Source organism: Scheffersomyces stipitis, chromosome 2, assembly GCF_000209165.1.
Source record: "Scheffersomyces stipitis CBS 6054 chromosome 2, complete sequence".
NCBI classification, from domain to species: Eukaryota; Fungi; Ascomycota; class Pichiomycetes; order Serinales; family Debaryomycetaceae; genus Scheffersomyces; species Scheffersomyces stipitis.
Genome location: NC_009042.1, coordinates 2,643,579 through 2,663,524, shown reverse-complemented (window position 1 = coordinate 2,663,524; position 19,946 = coordinate 2,643,579). Strand labels below are relative to the sequence as shown.

Sequence of the window (19,946 nt, the reverse complement as noted above, 5' to 3'; positions counted from 1 at the left end):
CTCCTGCAGACAGTCCAACAATTCTCACAGCAAGAGAAGAAATAGTAACAGCTGTATAGAAAAGTCGAGAGCTTTCTTACCTTGGTTGAAGATTAGGAATACCTCTGAACATTCAAGACAGTTGTACAAGACAAAGCTGACAAAGTGTGATTACGGATTGTACGGATCCTAAAAGTTTGCATATATCAACAAAAAGATAAGGCTTTCAGACTTTTATTGTCTGCTTCTCACGCTGCGGCTCTCCTTACCACCTACACATTTCTACGAAGAAACAGCTAGCGTAGCACATTTTACCAAAGACTGTCTATACCAATAAGGCGACCATAATAACAGAAGAAGATCAATACCATCTAACTCCACGAGCCAAACAATCCAAAAAAATACATACAGATCATTTTCTTTGCATAAATTGTCAATTAATTCCATATATTCACAGCATGTCAGATTGGTTATCCACATTTCCTGGCTACCGACAGGCGCTAACTACGGCTAAGCGGGCATTTGGGAGATTCATCCAGACAGGGCCCACGCCGAAACACGTAGGAATCATCATGGATGGTAACAGAAGATATGCCAAAAATCACAAGATAGAGATCAAAGAGGGGCACAATCTTGGATTCGACAGCATGGCCAATGTGCTCGAGATTTTGTATGAATCTGGTGTCAAGTGTGCTAGTGTCTACGCATTTTCCATTGAAAACTTCCGTAGACTGAGCTTAGAAGTCAAGTGGTTGATGGACTTGGCCAAGCTGAAGTTCCAACAGATCAACCAGCATAGCGACTTGTGCGCTGAATACGGCATCCGCATCAAGATAATAGGTAATAAGAAGTTGATACCACCAGACGTTGCTAAAATTCTACAACAAACAGAGGAGATTACTAAGGACAACAAGAGAGCATTGTTGAATATCTGTTTCCCATATACCTCTAGAGACGAGATGACAAATCTGATCAAATGTGCCGTAGACCAGTCCACAATAGATCACGACTTTGTAATAGATGAGGACACTCTCGAAAGCTTATTCTACACCCATGATGCGCCTCCTTTAGACTTATTGGTGAGAACATCTGGTACCTTCAGATTATCTGATTTCTTATTGTGGCAGTGCGTTTCGCCAGACTGTTCAATCGTATTTGTAGATAAATTGTGGCCCGCTTTCACTCCCTTCGACATGGCCAAGATTTTGTTCAACTGGGGATTCAACATGTACTGGTATGGCAAAGGCAATGGCTACAGCACAACCCAAATCTCTACCAAGAACTTTAATCTAGCCGAGTACGACTCTAATGTAGACTTGAATGATGCTACTGGATCTAGTGGATTTCAACGTTTCGCCAGCTCAGAAAGCGAAGAGGCCGAAGATGAAGATGATGTCGTCACTGAAGAAAGTAGTCAATCTGGTGGAGTCGATGAACTCGACACTGTTACTTCAGAAGAGGAATCCGACTCGAACAAAAAGGGAAGGTAGGATTACTGGGTATTTATAGGGATATTATGCTATTTATTTAAATAGGCACACATGGACTTCTGTGCACCTAAAAGACCGGTCGAGAATCGTTTATTCTCATGTTATACAGAAGATAGTATAGCTTATGGTTATCGCAAATCAATAAAATATACAACCACTCGTCATGAACTGTGAAAATATTGAAAAGGAGACGGAGAAGACCGGAAGGTATCCATTCTTAATTAACTTACAAAAGTACTCTTATGGAGTTTTGATAGACTCTAAATTAGCAGAGAAACTATGATAAATTTGAAAAATAGTTGCAGCCAAATGCGCGACATGCATTTTACCCTAGCTGTCGAGTTTGCCATAAAAAAGAGTTAGTTTCTATCAAAAGACTAGAATATAAATATATGATAGGAGACAACTACAAGACATGTGCCATTAACATGCACTTTCCATTGTTCAAGTTATTGTTCAAGTGTAAGTCTTTCCCAATACTTCCCTTTTGCAATCTACTCTTATCTCATCACGTGCCGTGACATAGTTAGTACACGTGATCCATTGACTCATTCTGCATTTATTCTCAAACCACGCCGAGATAATAGATGAGTCCATTGACCAATTCGGTAATTACTATTGGGGAATTGGAAAACGTGAAAAATTGCAAGTTGAAAAATTACCAGATTTTCTTTTTGTAGTTCTCCAGCCAATTCTAACTATACACAATGGATTTAGTTAACCACCTCCCAGACCGTTTGTTGTTTGCTGTGCCCAAGAGTATGTGATCTTGTCTATCGAAATTTTACAGATTTTTCAGATTTTTCAGTCCGATAAACGATTTCAGATTTCGTTCTCCGATTTAAAAATAAATACCTAGCTATAAGTTATCATTGTCATATTGTTACTAACTATATTCAGAGGGTCGTTTATATGAAAAGTGTTGCAACTTGTTGCAGGGTGCTGACATCCAGTTCAGACGTTCCAACAGATTGGATATTGCCCTTTCCACCAACTTGCCTGTTGCCTTGATTTTCTTGCCTGCTGCCGACATTCCTATTTTTGTTGGAGAAGGTAACTGTGATTTGGGTATAACCGGTTTAGACCAGATCCAAGAAGCTCTGATGCTTGACCATACTGAGGACTTGTTGGACTTGAACTTTGGCTCTTGTAAGTTACAGATTCAGGTTCCAGCCGAAGGAGACATCACTACTCCTGAGCAATTAGTCGGTAAGAAGATTGTTTCGTCGTTTACCAAGTTGTCTACCAACTACTTTAAGTCATTGGAAAAGGTTTCGGATGAATCACAATTAACAACTAGCATCAGATACGTTGGTGGATCTGTCGAAGCTTCATGTGCCTTAGGAGTTGCTGATGCAATTGTCGATTTGGTAGAAAGTGGTGAAACCATGAAGGCTGCCGGATTGAAGCCTATAGAAACTATTTTACAGACCTCGGCCCATTTGATCTCGTCTAAGAACCCCAAGTTTCCCGAGTTAGTTGAAATCATCCACCAAAGATTCGAAGGTATCTTGGCTGCTCAGAAGTACGTATTGTGTAACTACAATGCTCCAAGAAGATTGTTGCACGACGTGTTAAGTATTACTCCTGGAAGAAGAGCTGCCACCGTGTCACCTTTAGAAAAACACAACCCAGAAGACGAAGACTGGGTGGCCATATCGTCAATGGTGGAGAGAAAGGCTATCGGAGACAAGATGGACTTGTTGAAGAAGAGTGGAGCCTCCGACATCTTGGTGTTTGAAATCAGCAACTGTAGAGTTTAGACCAAAATTACAAAACAATTTACAAATAATTACATATACATAATTAATAGACTTCATTTATTCTGTCATATGGCTATAGCCTGTAGATTCTATCCTGACTTCTATGACTTCTAGAAACCATAGTTACTGAGACGACGGTGTTACGACTTCAATTTTTTAAAATCCTTAACTGACTAGTCAATCGATCTTATACCGTCCTTGTCTACGACCTTGACATATACACCCTTGAAGTCAATTGGCATTCTCGTTTCCAATTCCTTCAAACACATCTTCAACAACGCCAAGCCCTGCTCTACATCCATGTTCTTCTTGTAATGCTTGTCCAACAACGAGTTGGCGTAGAATGCAGCGTAGCCATGTGCTCCATACGGCAATTCTACCTGTGTGCCCAAATAATCTATCCAGTTTAATGAAGGAGTGTTTGACTTTGTATCATACCCACCAATCAATACATTAACCTGGTATGGCTTACGTGATCTAATAGAAGTGGCCAACTGGTTTCTTACAAAAGATGCTGTAGCCTTAGGCGACAATTCAATGTCGTTTTCTCTCATAGAGTATAGTTGGATGTTAGCCTGGACATATTCAGCAAACTGGACAGTGTCACCTGATTCTCCAGTGTAGGCAACCAAGTTGTGCTTGTTCAAGACACGGGTCTTGTCATCAGTGTCCTTCAAGATCGAAATACCCCTGGTGGCAGCCTTGGAAGTGGCAATGATCGTACCATCAGCTACTCTTATTCCTAAAATGATATCCATATTGAATGTGAACCTATTCTTCTGTCGTCAGTATTTGCTGAATATTTTGAAAAATCGATGACTGGTTGAAGATGAAATTATTCTACAACTGCTGTGTTACACGTTAGACCCAGAAAAAGCCAAAAGTAAAAGACAATGTGAAGCAATTGGGAGAATCTTCACAAACTTGAATGTTAACTATATTCATGTTGAGTTTGCCATCCAAAGTCGTGTCTGGTGATCTGCGGCACGGGTTTTCATTCATAGTGAGGCTAAAGAGAGAATAGAAACTAACAGTGAGCCTTGTAGAATTCTGAGTAGAACAAGAGAGAAATGGAGATAATGATCGATACTGTCATGGGAGATATAGACTACATGAAGTATAATCGTTTTGCACATTCTACTGTCTAAATAAAACATATTAAGTATCCTTATATACTCTCCAGAATTTAATATGGTAGCGCTACTTAACCAATTCCTTTATCTTCTTTTCTACGATTTTAGTTATAAGCTTACTTAAGGCACTATCATCGTTGCTGATCTGATTGGCCAAGTTAATCTCGATCTGTTTCTCTATCAACTTGCCTGTCAAATCGACTTCGATGTTGACAGACTCATCGATCTGTTTCAAAGGCATCACAACCTTGCTCTGTGTATAACTAACCATCATGATCGAGAATTCAGCTTTGTCGTAGTCCACATGCGTAATAGTCAACGAGGTTCCGTCGACAGCAATAAAGCCTTTTTCTACGATGTAGCTCATATATTCCTTATCTCTCAACTGGAAGGTGAAAGTAATGGCATTTCCGTCGGGAATTCGGCTCTTGATAGCAGCAATAGTATCGACATGGCCCTGGACTACATGACCCCCCAATCTGACTTCACTAGTAACAGCTCTTTCTAAATTGACCTTGGATCCCTTTGTAAGATCTCCTAAATTCGTACGGCGCAATGTTTCGGGAGCGACACCGACCTTGAATTGAGTTTTGGCCTCATCAAATTCTGTCACTGTCAAGCAAACTCCGTTTGTAGAAATGGAATCACCCAAATGAACATCCTCCAAGATGCTGGAACAGTCTCCAATGACAATGGAAACCCCATTTCCTCCCGAAGAAGAGGTGTCCAATTCTGTGTACAGAAGTACTGTCCCGATCGTTTCCACTAAACCTGTGAACATTTGTATATTAGGACAATTAATTGGAAAAGAAAAAATGCTTGATCTTAAATTAGTAATGGTGATCGGTGAAAAATTCCCCGGTTTTCGGAGGGTCGCTAGTGCGGGTTTCAGAGCAACGAAATTGGAGAGACGTCACGGTTCAGAAGACATAAATACGAGAAAGTTAGTAAGCTACCCTTCAAATTGGTCCAGAGAATGCTTCTGATACAGGAGCAGCGAGAAGGATCTTCTCCATGCTAATGGCTTCGTTCGTTGGTGCTTTGGTTTACTTGTGGTTACTCTTAAGCATGGAGTCGCACTACTAATTCTACGCCTGTTAATATCAGCATTTTCAGCAAGATTACTAGTACTGAAAGAATAAAGAAACAATATAATTGCATATAGAAAACATCAGTACCTTTGAATAGACAATCTGCAAACACATTCTACTCTATATATTGCACTGAAAGCTAAGTGTTCGAGTCTGTGAAATCTCTTTATCCATATGTTGCAGCCATTTACTACAGTCCTTCATATACACACGTCGCAGTACTTGTGAGCACGCAAAGATTCTCAACATTCAAGGTATTTCATAGAAAAGATTTCTACCATTCCATTCGATATCTTTTGAAGACACACCAGCCGCCATGCCTTTCAGATTCCCGGTGCAGTTCGAGATCCCCAAGCACTGCTACATCAATGCCCGTGTGCTCAGAGACCAGTTCAAGAGATTACAGTATGCTGAACATGAGGTTACCAGAAAGGCTTTGAAGTACATCGCCAGAAACACAGAATTACCACCAAGAGCCAGATTGGAAGCACAATTGCAGTTGACAGCCATGCCTAAGTACACCTCCTACAACCAGATCAGAGACAGATGTGTGGCTACCGGTAACTCGAAGTCGCTTATCCGTGACTTCAAACTCAACAGAACTGCTTTCAGAGACAGAGCCAGAGCTGGATTGATTCCAGGGGTTAAGGTTGCTTCGTGGTAGATGGCTACGGTCACGAACGTGTACATACACTTTGTAAATAGTTGTAATATAGGAAATTATGTAAACTTATTAGGTTATTGTAGTGCTTGTAAGTTTGTTAGCCAGAGCAGTGGAGTATATGAAAAATTTGAGAAGCGATTGTGAAAAAATCAAAATCAATGTGTCTTGTCAATCATAAAAGGGTAGAATTTCTCAGAAATAGAGGTTGTTAACAGGAACTACATTCATAGCCTTTAGATGGACACTTCAAGCTATTTATCCAGCCAATAGTCAAATTACGTTCTCCTGTCTTTCTATTGGCACCTTTTTTAATGCGCTCTCTATACTAAACGAAATCGAGAGTGCACCGAAAATTTATTTGTGAAGACCTCTTTCAATCAGACCTACACTATTCTTTAATACGATTACAGACTTTCATAGCTGAAATTTGTGAACTTTCATAATGTTGCATACTTTAGGAAGTACGAGAACAGCATTTTCTGTCATAAAACCAGTGTCGTTGCTCAGACCAACTGGCGTGGCTCGTTTCATATCACTCAAGCCAGATTTCTCCAGGTTCAAGAAAACAGAACAACCTCCAGGATACATTGTGGGAACCGTAAACGATGCATACAGAATCCCGTTAGTAACTTACTATGAAGGGAGCTACCACTGGACGTACGAAAGGGCTATAGCCATAACCATGGTGCCATTAATGATGACTCCGTTTGTTGCTGGTGTTGAATACCCCATGATAGATGCCGTATTTTCGTCTCTCGTTCTCTTCCATTGCCATTGCGGCTTTAAGTCGTGTATCATCGACTATATTCCTGAAAGAGTGTATGGGTTCTGGCACAGAGCTGCCACCAGATTGTTGACGTTGGGATCGTTTGTATCGTTGTACGGGGTCTACTTGATAGAAACAGAAGGCAACGGGTTGTTTGACTTGTTGAAGAACATCTGGATGGCCTAATAGAGACAGGTAGCAATAGGAAATGTATATAGTAATCCAAACATGGTAACCATGCATAGAAGCTGATATTCCAACGATTCTAGTATAGATAAAGAGATATAGAGGCAGTTTGAAACCTTTGAAACCATTGAAAAATTCTTTGGAAAACTGAAGAATTCCTTAAGCTTTCTCAGCATCTTCTTCGTGAGCACATCTTAGTCTTGCTCCATCTTTGACTAAAATTTCACTACTGTCGAAGATCGATAAACTTCATCCATATTGCGTCCCAAACAAGAAATAGACATTAGTACAGGAAATATGAACCTTGGATTCAGTTGACCCAATACTAGCACTGTTGCTGTCAGTGCCTAAAAAAGATAAACAGAATTTTCATTTCAAGTAGCCAAGCTATACTCATCCTATATATATATCATCTAATACAGCAACCACAAGTTTTCTAAGCGTAAGTTTCATGGCCATCTTTCTCTATACAACGTTAGTTACTCGATCACGTGCTTTTAGTCCTACACACAGCATTTTCGATGAAGACACAAATTCCACTAGAAGACAAACATTTCATCATCTACAGCTACTTCTTTTCACTGACAATTTGACAAATCAGAGCCATTGGCAGCAATATGAGTGACACTGAAGTGCTCGACTACGAAAGACAGGAATCCGATGCCACAGGTGACGGCCAGCGCGAGGGTGCGGCTGATATGGAAGTGGAAGTAGAAGCTGAAACGGAGCCAGAAGCTTCTAAACAGACAACAGTTGATCACCATGGGTTGCAAACTTCACAGACACTCGAGCCTCAGGAAGAAGTCAAGTACGAAGTGGTGGATGAACCCAAGTTCCAGGTCACGAGATCGATTTTCATTGGCAATTTGCGTCGTCCGCTCAATGCGATGCATTTCCAGAACTTCTTGAAAGAGCTAGCCAAAGAGGCTGGAGACTACATCGTGGAAAGAGCCTGGTTGAATAGAACGAGAACCCACGGAATTGTTCTTGTAGACAAAGAAGAGGGAGCCAAGTTTCTCCGTGAGAAACTTCTCGGTACTATCTACCCACTGGAAGAAGACGACTTCAAGTTGAAGGAAGAATATGAGATTAGAGAACAGGAACGGTATGAACAGCAGAAGCTTCAATATGAAGATGAAATGGAAAAGCTTGATACTGAAGAAGCCAAAGCAGCATTGGAACCTCCATTGGAGCCTAGAAAATATTCAGTAGAGAGACATCCTCTCTTTGTGGACTATATTCCTGTCAAGGCTATCAACCAATGGATCTATGAAGAAGATAGAGGACCCAGAAATGGCAAGTGGAAGATCGACTACGAGACGAAGGATGATGAAGTAGTTGCCAGCCACAGTCTCTTATCAGGTGACTTTGTCCCACGCTACCAAAGAGGTAGAGACCGCCGTGGCCGTGGCCGTGGAGAAGGTAGATACAGAGGCTACAGAGGAGGAGACAGATACGGTGGGGATCGTTATGAAAGAGACAGATACGTAGCTGATGATAGAGATAGAGAAAGAGACAACAGGGACAGAGACAGGTACGGTGAAAGAGAAAGATACGGTGGTGACAGAGACAGGTATGGAGACAGAGACAGGTACACGGAGAGAGACAGATACAGAGGTGGAAACGATTACAATGGACACAATGACTATCCTCCTCCAAGAAGAGGTTACAGGGGAGACCGTTACGATCGCGACGGTCCCAGACCATATAACGCGGTGCCTCCACCTCGTCAAGACAGCTACTATCCCAGACGTGGCCGGGACAGAGATGCATATATTCCTGGTGACAGGGTGGTAGGCTCTCGTACCGACACTTATGAGCCCAAATATCGTGACAGATCTGATAGCAGACAGAGAAGAAACCGTTCAAGATCGAGATCCAGATCGCCATAAAAGTAATGTAATTGAATCTAAGAAAAGAAGCTAATGTTTCTGAAAAATTGTAAAAATGATGATGAAAGAGATAATGTACACTTTGAAGATGTTTATTAATGCAAACTCCTTTCTGAAGGATATGTTGTTTATAATGTATATTCTTTTCTGTAAAATGTATTTGTATAATTCCAATTGAATTGAATATACGTCGTACAGTACAATCCAATAATTACATCGACTAGAAGTATGCCGAAGAAGAAGTGAAAAACACTGCCTAATCATGATTTTACGCAGAAGCTATGAATATTACTCAGATGTGATCATGCTGTCGCTGCCGTTTGTCTGTAGACCGTCGTTTTGTTCTAATATGCTATTTTGAGGAATTGTTTCTTGTTCTGAAGGCATGATTCTGAGCGCTTCAGAACCAGACAATATCTCCATTTCGTCGACGACAATGTTCTGCGAATTTTCGTATTCCTGAGAGTTTTCATTTACTCTAACATCTAGAATAATGTCTCCATCTACATGTACAGCTTCGTTTATATCCACAGCTCCATTTTCAGTGAGTCCATCTGTGACATGATTTGTGACTCCATTTACTACCGTGCTCATGGTATCGGTTGTAGAACCGTTAGTCTTTGGTTTCTTGACTGTGGTCTGGTTTTCTTCAGATGATTCTGAGCCTTCATCAGGTGCTTTGTAATTTTCTTGTTCCCGTCGCCTTCTTACCGGAATAGACTCTTGCTTTTTATCAATTTCTGTAGTTCCATTTTTTTGACTATTGTTTTCTACCAACGGCAGGGCAGAAATAACTTCTTCCACCGTTGTGTTTTCAGGATCAACTGTTGTATCGTCCTTCCTTGTCGTCTTGGCTTCACTGAGCCACGGTATCTTGACCAAGGGGATATTTCCGAGCGATTGACTCGTGATTACGGGCTCTACAATTTGTTTGTCGATATGGTCATGATCATCATGTGTGGTTCCATTGCCATTGCCATTTCCATTTATGTCCCCACTGAACGTAGTTGCAGGGAAATCGTTAACTGACGACGAAACATTGACCAATTTCAAGAGCGAATTGAAGTACTTGAAAATTTGCACGTTGTTGAAAAGATCGTAGCCTTCTTTCGTGGCGTCTACTAGGATCTCAGCTATTCTTACTATGGTGAAAGGGGGACTTGTGGAGAAATGCTGTTGTAAATGGGTTACAATCCGACGGTGGTTTCCAGATATGCAAGCATGGAGATCTACTCCTTCAGGCCGAACACTGTATGTTTCACCTTGTGATGTTGCGATTTCGGCTATCAAGTCCAATCTGGCAATGATCTTGGGCAAAATGACATTTAGCCAATGGCCCAGGTCTGAATTTGGGTCGTACTTTTGAGCCACAACAATGTCGTGGAGCAGCGTGTCCAACTCCACATCCAAGGCTGGGATGTTGAGCGTCATTCCGACAGGGGAAGCGAGAATAGAGCGAGATATGAGGAAAACAAAAGAAGTATCTGTTTGGTTTAGTCTCAGATTTGGATTTTGAGCTTATACTATATTATATATTTTTCTGTAGTGTATACGCGGTGCATTGATGGAACGCGAAAGTGGGACTTGCAGTTGTCAAGTATGGGGAAATGGGATGTAGAGATTATCGGATGGAATTGTTGAAATTCGGCAAAAGTTGGCGAATCCAGTCAGTAGCTTGACATAAACACTTCAGCAAAACTCCAACGTAATCGGTTAGAATTTGGCAGAGTTGAGTGGGTACCTTATCGAGCAGATTGTTATCAAGTGTCACGTGAGTATAGATATATAACAGCATATACAACTATTATTGATTGAGCCAAAAGAAGTCGGAAGATAATCAGCTTAATATCTTAGAATGATGATACCTACATATGTAGACTCGAACAATATACGTTATTGGCCACTAGTTTTTATCTTGTCATTTGTTCTCTTTGCTTTCTCTATAAGATCGTAATGAATCTGGTCTCTAGTTTACGCTGTGCGTGTAAAACTCGGTCGCGAACGAAATTTTTCAGCTTACAACTTTTCAGAGCAAACCATTTCAATACCAGTAGATTTCCTGTCAATACCACACACAAGACATGTCAATGATCAGAAGTTGCACGTCGCAATTAAGATTGGTCAACAGAGCTGTTGCCAGACCTGTGTCTGTTTTCGGCTCATCGTTGGTAAGATACAACTCGTCCAGCAGCAAAGACCTCAGCTTAACTGCACAGATATACCCCATGAACAAAGACAGCATAACCGAATCAGATGTAGATGAATGGTTGAGTGCCGTCAAGAACTTGAAAAATGGAAAGAGTATGGCTGAAACTGAACAAGAAGTGTACCTTTCCCAGTTAGCCCATCCTGAACCATTCTTAGAGGACAAGTTTGAGCCTACTGAAGAACAGTTGGCTGAAGTAGCAGCCTATGCCGGCAAGGGGGTACCATTGAAGTCAGACCCTACAGTGGACAACTTGATCAATCTCATTATGAGACATGGCAAGAAGGCCACGGCTCAGAGAACCGTGTCGAGAGCATTATACATAATACAGTTGAAGACAAGAAAGGACCCTGTGGAAACCTTGAAGGAAACCTTGGACAAGTTGGGGCCCTTGGTTACTACCAGAGTGGTCCAAACAGGTACAGCCAAAAACAAGGTTGTTCCCGTGCCGTTGAACCAGAGACAAAGGAACAGATTCGCCATCACCTGGATCTTGGATGGGTGTAAGAAGAAGAAGTCACCTGATTTGGCTGTGAGATTGGCTGAAGAAATCATCGCTGCTTATGAAGGAAAGTCTTCTGGCTATGATAGAAAGGCACAGATGCACAAGTTGGCCATGCAACAAAGAGCCTACATCACCTTGTAACCGGCTCGGATTCGTCACCACCACCTTAGCATATATTGACTGACCTCATCTTGTATATATAATAAACGACGAGCTGTATGAGTTAAAATTTGTAGGAGCTCAAATTACGCATATCGAAAATTGTCTCGTATTTTCAGCGCATTTTTGCACTTAAATGATTGCAAAATCCACAAATGCGATTGCAAAAACTGAAACCACTATTTCTATTTCTAACAGTTGAAGCGGGAACATCAATTCACCAGCTAGCTCTTTGAACTCTAACACTTCAGTTTTCAATTGTGGCAGCGTCTGCTAAGCGCCATGGTTGTCGATTTATACAGTGTCGTTCATGACATCCGTTACAACTGGAACTACTTGGCTATTTGCTATAGACAACGTTACTACAGCACCAACAAGAACCCTCGTGTGATCCAAACCAAGTTGAAAAACCAGACGTTGATTTCGTTGAGAACTTTCCCTCAATGCAAATACTTGATCAAGCCAGGTGAGTTCCTAGCCTTGGATTCAAAAAACAAAGTTGGCCGTGAAAAGTACGACGTCGTTGAAAATGAAAGAGACAACCAAAATAACGACATCAACCACTACTTTGTTGGGTTCGACGATACATTTGTTGAACGAGAAAGAAAGGAAATGATTTCTCGACTTGTGGGCACCAAACGGCCGAGTAGTGCTCCTGACTTGGTTTCTTTAAAGAGAGTAGTTCTCGGAAGCAGCTCGTGCAACTGCCTCTGCCACGATCATCCAGTAAATGGCGATACAAAAGAATGCGAAGAAGCAGAGGAAGCCAACTTGTCAAAGTCGTCTGGCGTCAAGGACTTCTTCAAAGGAATCATTGGATACAAGAAGAATGAAGAAGGTCAACTACAAGGCAGCAGCAAGGTCTCTGCTGCCAACAGCAGTATATGCGAATCAATCGAGAAAGAGCAAGTACCAGACATCCAACCTCCATTTCCTGTGCCCAAAACGAGATTATTCTTGAACAACTTAGGGTCAAGTTCACTGCTCAACTCGCACGGTAAAGATGCTGAAGAGAAAAAGATCTGGCAAACCGTGCTTAACGAAGTATCGTTATCAGCAGCCAGAATATCTACGGGAAACAAATATACCGAGATCAAGAACAAAATCAGCAGCCCTGACTTCGTTGTAGCTAAATCGCAGCCAAAGATTGGAATCACCAATAATGAGAATTGCTGCGAAATTTCGAAAGCAGACTCGGCAGACATCTTTGCCGAGCATTTGGAGCGGGCTAAGGCAAAATACTCGGAACACTTTAAGCTCGGGCCACAGAGTTTGAGCCTCAACGAGATACATAGAATAGATTCTAGAGAGCAGGTTTCGGCAGGGTCTTTCTGCGACCATAGTGAGTTGTTGGGGTTGTACCAGTACGATACGTTGTGTAAGTAGCTATGGAACCAATGATAAGAAAGCGATGTGGTATAAATTTGTGCAAAATAGAATGAAGAGAGCCAATAAGGAGATTCCAATAAGTTTATAAGATACAATATAGATAATTGACTGAGATTATAAAACAAACACAGCAAAATGCAAATGGTTCGTATCGCTTAGTGTATGTGTTCCAGAGCCGCTTAATTGTTCCAGAATTCGCAGCCAATAGTACGCACACACAGTTAACATCTAGCCAGTAATAAGAGAATACAAAATCTGTACGGCTAGCTGAAATAGTCATAAAAAACGCAGAAATAAATCATAGAAATCTGACACATACTTTCACCAGTACTACTTCAGAATATTTAGCTCCATCAGTTCAGTATGTTCTCCAGCCTTATGGTTCTGCTTTCCCTCCATAGTTAATCTTGTACCTGCACACAGCTTATAATTCGCCAGGATTTCATTGGTTGGGCAGCTGTAGAAAAAATGCACCGATTGAATTTTTGTCAGATTGAAAAAGTGAAAATCTATACAAAACCTTACCAAGCTACTCCTTTACTCCACCGTCTGTAGTTCTTTTTTATATCTGACAAGCCAAGATGATCCGTGGCTCAGCCCTCCGTACCTCCGCCAAGTCCTTGACTGCTCGCCGTTTGTTGTCCACCGCAAATGGCCAGACCAAGTACACTACTCTCTCTAACGGTGTTACTATTGCTTCTGAGACAAACACCAACGCTGCCACTGCCACCGTAGGGTTATACTACGGTGCTGGTTCGCGTTCTGAACATCCATACAACAACGGTGTTTCAGCATTGACTGCTTCGATTTTGGGCTCGGGCTTACAGGATGGTGTTTTACTTTCTTCTGAGTCTACCAAGGAAACCAATGGTATCTTAGCCACCACCACCAACGCCAACATCGCCAGTGCCGGAAAGCTCATTGCTCAAATCGCCTCTAACCCTGTTCAGATTTTGGAGAAGTCCGACTTTGCTGCTGCCAAGAACAAGTTGGCTGCTGCTGCCGACGCTGTAGAAGCTGATCCTAACGCTAAAGTGTTGGAACACTTGAATGCTTCTGCTTTCCAGGGTTACTCGCTTGGATTGCCAACTTTGGGTACTTCTGAATCCGTTCAAGACTTGGAGCTCCAAGACGCCGTTCGTTCGTTGGAAAAGCACTTGGTAGCCTCCAACACCGTCATTGCTGCTGCTGGTAACTTTGACCACGAAGCTCTTGTTGCTGCTGTGGAAGCCAACTTGACCTTGACCCAAGGCTTGAAGCCACAAGAGAAGCCAGCTTCGTTTTTGGGATCTGAAGTCAGAATGAGAGACGACACCTTGCCAAAGGCTTACGTCGCTATTGCTGCCCAAGGTGAAGCCTTCAACTCGCCAGCCTACTACGTAGCCAAGGTCGCTGCTGCCATCTTTGGTGACTTCGACCACCACTCTGCTTTTGCCGCATACACCAGTCCTAAGCTCGCATCCATTGTACAAGAATACCACATCGCCGACAAGTACACCCACTTCTCCACCTCGTACTCTGACACTGGTTTGTGGGGTTTTGCCTCGGAAATCTCTAACATCGAGGCCATCGACGACTTCACCCACTTTACGTTGAAGGAATGGAACAGATTGTCTGTTTCCATCTCCAACGCTGAAGTTGCCCGTGGTAAGGCTGCTGTCAAGACTGCCTTGTTGAGACAATTGAACTCGACCCCAGCTGTAGTATCTGACATCGCTACCAAGGTATTGTTGGCTGGCTACAGATCCTCGGTCAAGGAAGCTCTCGAAAAGATTGATGCCATCCAAACCAAGGACGTCAAGGCATGGGCCCAGGCTACCTTGTGGGACAAGGACATTGTCATCTCCGGAACTGGTCAAATCGAAGACTTGCTCGACTACAACAGAAACAGAAACGAGATGGCCGCTTTGAGATGGTAAGCGGACTTTGTTTCTCTTCTGTTTAATTCTCTACTTGCATGTTTTAAGAAAGCTTTACACTTTCAAAAATATATTTAAAAGACAATAGAAAGTAAGATCTTGATTCAAAGTCTCATGTTGTCCTACAACCAAATCCATTTCGTATATAACCCTTACATATTATTTTGAATATACTAATTTTATTCCGAAAGTCGAATTTGTGATTTTAAGAATGTTAGCTTTAATGAATGTTTTAATTGCTACACTATATTTGGTCTCCTTATACATAATGGTATACTTTTGCTATAGCTGTTAACTGAACACTAGTACATATTCACGTTACTAAATATAGATACATCTACAACTATAAACATTCTACATGATTCCGCTCTTCTTGAGATTCTGCTGCACAATCACATCGGTTACGGCCGATAATACAAACTTCATTGACTTGGAGTCTGTGGCACAGGTGCGATGCACATAGATGGGTTTATTTGTTCGGTTAAGTTTCAAGAAGTTGGTTTCAAAGAACTTCATAGCCTCAGCCGAGTCTTGGGGCTTGCCGTTGTACTCGGGATAGTACTGCTTCAACGGCGATCGTTGGATCTTTTTTTCGAATATATCGGTTTTGTTAAGAAAGAGAATAAAGGGGGTATTGGCAAACCACTTGGAATTACACAACGAGTCGAATAACACAATCGACTCGTGCAACCGGTTGACTCTCTCATCTTCAAACAACATCTGGTCGTATTCTGAGATGGCGAGCACGAATAAAACTGCAGTGATATTGTCAAAGCAATGTATCCATTTTCTACGTTCTGAACGTTGTCCTCCAGCATCCAACACCTTGAACTTGAATGAGTTGATGTTGAAGTTTGTCTCGGTGATTCCTGTGGTCTTTATACGGCCCTTCAAGATATCAGTATCAGTACAGTAGTAATCAGGGTCAGCAAACTTGTAAACATTCTCAAAGTAGTACTCAGCACTGGCTTCAAATTGAAACTCGTTGGACCGTTCGTAACAATTATGGATTCCGGGATCGGACGTCCACAACTTATGAATAGCATCAGCGATTTGCTCTCTCGAATAGGTGCTATTTGGAGTTGGGTTTGTGCTGTTGTAGACGACGTTGACATTATCACTTTCATGATCTGATTTAACAGGAGGATCGTCCCAGTATGAGATGTTGGCTACACCCGTGCTGTTCATTCTGCGCTTGTTTTTTTGCACTTCACTGTACTTCAACACATAGTCGTTCATGAAGTGTGCTCCTCCTGCTGCGCCTGTATCAATTTGTTCCAAGGCATTCGCTCGAAGAACAATCTGCTTATATGGAATTAGAGGACTGTTTTCTTGATCGCAATCGAGTGCGATTCCAAGCTTTCGGGCTTGGACTATAAGGATCTTCATGGATTGAACAACGTCACACCAGATAACCTGGGAGTACTGGATTCGTTCCTGCTGTGTGAATCCCCCCTTATGTAGAAGTTTCATCTGCTTTAGCACTGTAGATTTTCCACTTTCTCCTGCCCCGAGAAGCAAGAGCTTGACTTGGTTTTTCTCATTCTGCTTATTGAGCTGGAGATTCTGTTCGATGGCATCATTGATGCGTTTATCGTGAAGAAAAGGATCCTTTTCCTCGTTTTCTGGAACACTAGCTGCGCAGCCCATTGTATGGAAGAGTGGAAAATCTCGCTTACAACTAATTTGACTGCGAAAAATAGTTGCTGATAAGAAGAGGACTGCTGAAAAGACTAGTATATGCGGCTAGAAATAAATATCTGATGTTCTAGCGGGCTACGATGGTTATATATCAACAACAAAGGAGGACAACAATACATGCCAGCGCCCGACAGGAGCCTACCACATTTTTCCCTTCTACTTCCGAAGTGAATACTTTCATCCCCCAAATCTGAAACACCACCTTCCTGCAGTTGGCCATTATTATCTCCCACAATCGGGAACTTTACTACACTTGGAATAGTGTTTTACAGGTTTGCTCCGGAAAAGAGACAATGGCCAGACAAAATCCTGATAATAGTTTCCTTCTATAATGCGGAGGTGTTTCTAGAATGGCAGTTCGATCATGGCCAACAAGAACCCATTAGAGAGTGGTCCCATTTCGCATAGTCAATCTTTTTTGTGCTTGGTGCATATGTAAGTTGAGATCTTGCAGATTTTATGCGACTCATTCGCAGCCAAATCAATTCTAAGTCCAAAACTGTATTTCTGCTGACTCACTAAACCGTCACAGAAATCACAAGGCTCGGGTTCCAGAATTGTGCGCTCTGACCTCTTCCACCCATCCCGATTGGAAAGGTAATGACCTTTTCAGTTCCAAAGCTCAGTCCAGTAGAAAATACTAACCTGCAATAGAATGAAACTTTACGTCAGGTGATTGTTATGAGCCGCATGGTGGTTCACACATGGCAAGTTTTGAAACAGATTTGGCACCCATTTGAAACAGAATAGCTTCGGAAGTAGAACGAATAGTCACCGAATTGTCACACTCATCGGGAATTCACATTGAGTTTGCCTGCCTGCTTAGAACTGCCACTTACAGTCATTTTATTTTCTAAATGTAATTGTGACAGGCAGAGCTATTAAATCATATGATAGTCATACGGTAAGCGAAGATAGTAATGCTGAAATTAGATTGTAAATTAGAATAATAACCACGTAATTAACGTAATATCACACAAGTCAAGCAATTATGGTTTTACATTGCTGTTGTGTGTGCTGATGCTATCGTATTTATAGTACTTATTATATTATGAAAAAAGCACAGTAATCTATGATTTGGTAATGTTACAATGTATTGCTAATTTTCAAGGTCTATAGTGTTATAGTGTCATGCAGAAACCCACGTAGTAGATGGAAATCACCACCAAAGCCATGAAAAGCGAATGCTTGAAAAACGGCACGAGATTCCAGTTGCGCAGAAAAGCAGCCATCCGTCTGAACGGTGCCGCTACAAACTGGCCTATACGGGAGCTGTCGAAGAAGCCAGATTGGGTTCCGGTGAAAGTATACAAGGGGATGTTTAATGGTTTAACCGTAGGCAACGAATGCGAACCCTCGGAATGCGCCAGGGCTGGTGGTGTGTTGAGATCTTCTTCGTCTTGTTCACGAAGAAAGTTCTGGATCTTGCTTGAATTAGTCGTGAGCTCGATGCTGACCGTATCAGCATTTATAGGGAGAATCGACGAGTACCTTAAACGAGCCGATCTCTGCTTGATATTCCACCAGAGAATAAGCAAGCCTGATATCACAGCAAACGTTACGTAATGCGCTACATTTACATATGGAGTCTGGGCGTAGCAGATATTGGTATTGTACTTGAAGTCAGTACCGTCGTGATCCTCCTTTTCTGAATTGGTAAACGACAACATCTGTACCGCAGGATATCGGATCCCCATAGCCATGCTGATGGACTTCACGGTGATCTCCCGTGACTTTGTTTCAGGATGAACAATATCACAGTAGTCATGGTCGTCACCAGTAAAGATGATATCAGGCTCGATTTTCTCGAGCAAATCCGCCGAAATGGATTTATCAATAGTAGACTTGTACTGATAGCCCTTTCCCTCTACATCAAAAACTGTACTTTCACGCAAAGATCCACAACTAAGCGAAGGATCCCTATATAAAGGCACATGAGTCAAGAGCACACGGGGATTCGTCTTGACGATGTTGGATCCATAATTGCTGTTGACGAACTCTTTGGCTGGAGCGTTGATTTGGCTTTCTGACGATGACAATGACAACGAATCCAACAGTATGAAGTCTACATTGTTGATAGTGGTGATAGAATTGGGGTTGCCAAAGTTCTTGATGAAACGTTTACGAGCCTTCAAGTTGACCAAATCGCTGAATCCGATGTCATGGTTACCCGGAACGTTTACAAACCAGTTGGTGTCCTTCTTGTAGTTTGCAGATGTAGTGGTTTTATCGTAGAAGATAGAGTTGAACCGTTTGAGTTCGTTGAGATAGTACTTTTTCCTAGAGTCACGGGCGTTGTCCAAGTAGTCACCTAGGAAGAAGACGTAATCCGGCTTTAGTTGGCGAATCATGTTTTTGTAGTTGCGTTTCAAGTAGACATCTACTGTGTGTTGTGAAAGCTTGAGGAGCCACTCGTTTCGGCCAGGGTAGGTGTGGTTATCGATTAGTTGTGGATCTGCGATCAACAACACGTTAGTGACATCATCTGACGAGCGCGAGTCCTGGTCTTGATCTGAATGTAGAAGCTGCCCGTCTAGCTCGTCGTCCTGAACTACATCCTTATTGGGTAAATGAGAGGGGGACACCTGTGGCCATTTGCATCTACCTATGGTTAGATAGGGCACAAGCCGTTCGTGGACGAGAAATGTCACGATCCACCCCAACACTAGTAGGAGCAAGAGATGGTGTATGCTCCTGAACTTGGGAACAAAGAGGCGCACCATGACGTAGAGAATGGAGCAAACAGGCTTCTACAGTGGACGGAGGTGTGAAAAAAAGGTACAGAAAAAAGATTCGTGTTGATGCAAGCGAACATTTCAGGTTGGTTGATAGTGCTACCTGCCAAATCGTAAAAAAAGTGCTGTGTGAAGGAGAAGTTGGGAGTTGAACACCACCGGACAGTAAACTTTTTAATGAAGGTGCCAGGTATTATGATAGTATGAATAGTATGAAGATTAGGATAGGATTCTATTACGATTGTGCCGATACGCTGGCATTACAGTTCAATAGCTCAAACTATTAGATAGAGGTTTACGATAAACACATAGAGTGCACTGTGGGACAGAGTTTGTACCTGAGAAAATTACTTGCGCGAGAATCTCTC

General features: G+C 42.1%; 13 protein-coding genes across 13 annotated transcripts; 8 read left to right on the top strand and 5 right to left on the bottom strand. All coding sequences in view use genetic code 12, as the record gives it.

Moving 5' to 3' along the window:
* Nucleotides 1–437: 437 nt before the first annotated feature.
* Nucleotides 438–1,469, top strand: PICST_41956 (cis-prenyltransferase; the record flags this gene model as incomplete). Its single annotated transcript, XM_001383226.1, has 1 exon — nucleotides 438–1,469. One exon carries the CDS (start codon nucleotides 438–440, stop codon nucleotides 1,467–1,469), a length of 1,032 nt encoding a protein of 343 aa, XP_001383263.2.
* Nucleotides 1,470–2,108: 639 nt separating this feature from the next.
* On the top strand, nucleotides 2,109–3,299 carry HIS1 (ATP phosphoribosyltransferase (ATP-PRTase) (ATP-PRT)). Its single transcript, XM_001383225.1, has 2 exons — nucleotides 2,109–2,228; nucleotides 2,370–3,299. Exons 1-2 carry the CDS (start codon nucleotides 2,177–2,179, stop codon nucleotides 3,230–3,232), a joined length of 915 nt encoding a protein of 304 aa, XP_001383262.2. The 5' UTR covers nucleotides 2,109–2,176; the 3' UTR covers nucleotides 3,233–3,299.
* A 106-nt stretch (nucleotides 3,300–3,405) lies between these two features.
* Nucleotides 3,406–3,990, bottom strand: PICST_55763 (predicted protein; the record flags this gene model as incomplete). Its single annotated transcript, XM_001382707.1, has 1 exon — nucleotides 3,406–3,990. The coding sequence occupies one exon, from the start codon at nucleotides 3,988–3,990 to the stop codon at nucleotides 3,406–3,408; it is 585 nt and encodes a 194-aa protein (XP_001382744.1).
* A 442-nt stretch (nucleotides 3,991–4,432) lies between these two features.
* RIB5 (riboflavin synthase) lies at nucleotides 4,433–5,146 on the bottom strand (the record flags this gene model as incomplete). Its single annotated transcript, XM_001382706.1, has 1 exon — nucleotides 4,433–5,146. The coding sequence occupies one exon, from the start codon at nucleotides 5,144–5,146 to the stop codon at nucleotides 4,433–4,435; it is 714 nt and encodes a 237-aa protein (XP_001382743.2).
* Nucleotides 5,147–5,772: 626 nt separating this feature from the next.
* On the top strand, nucleotides 5,773–6,120 carry PICST_55643 (mitochondrial 37S ribosomal protein MRP2; the record flags this gene model as incomplete). The annotated part of the gene is made up of 1 exon (XM_001383224.1): nucleotides 5,773–6,120. The coding sequence occupies one exon, from the start codon at nucleotides 5,773–5,775 to the stop codon at nucleotides 6,118–6,120; it is 348 nt and encodes a 115-aa protein (XP_001383261.1).
* A 442-nt stretch (nucleotides 6,121–6,562) lies between these two features.
* Nucleotides 6,563–7,072, top strand: SDH5 (membrane anchor in succinate dehydrogenase complex; the record flags this gene model as incomplete). Its single annotated transcript, XM_001383223.1, has 1 exon — nucleotides 6,563–7,072. One exon carries the CDS (start codon nucleotides 6,563–6,565, stop codon nucleotides 7,070–7,072), a length of 510 nt encoding a protein of 169 aa, XP_001383260.1.
* Nucleotides 7,073–7,689: 617 nt separating this feature from the next.
* PICST_40400 (predicted protein) lies at nucleotides 7,690–8,964 on the top strand (the record flags this gene model as incomplete). The annotated part of the gene is made up of 3 exons (XM_001383222.1): nucleotides 7,690–7,741; nucleotides 7,787–8,559; nucleotides 8,674–8,964. The coding sequence occupies 3 exons, from the start codon at nucleotides 7,690–7,692 to the stop codon at nucleotides 8,962–8,964; spliced, it is 1,116 nt and encodes a 371-aa protein (XP_001383259.2).
* A 288-nt stretch (nucleotides 8,965–9,252) lies between these two features.
* PICST_30378 (predicted protein) lies at nucleotides 9,253–10,395 on the bottom strand (the record flags this gene model as incomplete). The annotated part of the gene is made up of 1 exon (XM_001382705.1): nucleotides 9,253–10,395. The coding sequence occupies one exon, from the start codon at nucleotides 10,393–10,395 to the stop codon at nucleotides 9,253–9,255; it is 1,143 nt and encodes a 380-aa protein (XP_001382742.2).
* Nucleotides 10,396–11,076: 681 nt separating this feature from the next.
* Nucleotides 11,077–11,897, top strand: PICST_87815 (mitochondrial 37S ribosomal protein RSM7). The gene has a single exon (XM_001383221.1). It carries the CDS (start codon nucleotides 11,190–11,192, stop codon nucleotides 11,814–11,816), a length of 627 nt encoding a protein of 208 aa, XP_001383258.1. The 5' UTR covers nucleotides 11,077–11,189; the 3' UTR covers nucleotides 11,817–11,897.
* Nucleotides 11,898–12,116: 219 nt separating this feature from the next.
* On the top strand, nucleotides 12,117–13,220 carry PICST_30376 (predicted protein; the record flags this gene model as incomplete). The annotated part of the gene is made up of 1 exon (XM_001383220.1): nucleotides 12,117–13,220. One exon carries the CDS (start codon nucleotides 12,117–12,119, stop codon nucleotides 13,218–13,220), a length of 1,104 nt encoding a protein of 367 aa, XP_001383257.2.
* A 551-nt stretch (nucleotides 13,221–13,771) lies between these two features.
* Nucleotides 13,772–15,329, top strand: COR1 (ubiquinol-cytochrome c reductase core subunit 1). The gene has a single exon (XM_001383219.1). The coding sequence runs from the start codon at nucleotides 13,805–13,807 to the stop codon at nucleotides 15,140–15,142; it is 1,338 nt and encodes a 445-aa protein (XP_001383256.1). The 5' UTR covers nucleotides 13,772–13,804; the 3' UTR covers nucleotides 15,143–15,329.
* A 167-nt stretch (nucleotides 15,330–15,496) lies between these two features.
* Nucleotides 15,497–16,792, bottom strand: PICST_35327 (guanine nucleotide-binding protein alpha subunit; the record flags this gene model as incomplete). The annotated part of the gene is made up of 1 exon (XM_001382704.1): nucleotides 15,497–16,792. One exon carries the CDS (start codon nucleotides 16,790–16,792, stop codon nucleotides 15,497–15,499), a length of 1,296 nt encoding a protein of 431 aa, XP_001382741.1.
* A 1,172-nt stretch (nucleotides 16,793–17,964) lies between these two features.
* PICST_30373 (protein that affects bud emergence, intrachromosomal recombination, and nuclear division) lies at nucleotides 17,965–19,566 on the bottom strand (the record flags this gene model as incomplete). Its single annotated transcript, XM_001382703.1, has 1 exon — nucleotides 17,965–19,566. One exon carries the CDS (start codon nucleotides 19,564–19,566, stop codon nucleotides 17,965–17,967), a length of 1,602 nt encoding a protein of 533 aa, XP_001382740.2.
* Nucleotides 19,567–19,946: the final 380 nt, after the last annotated feature.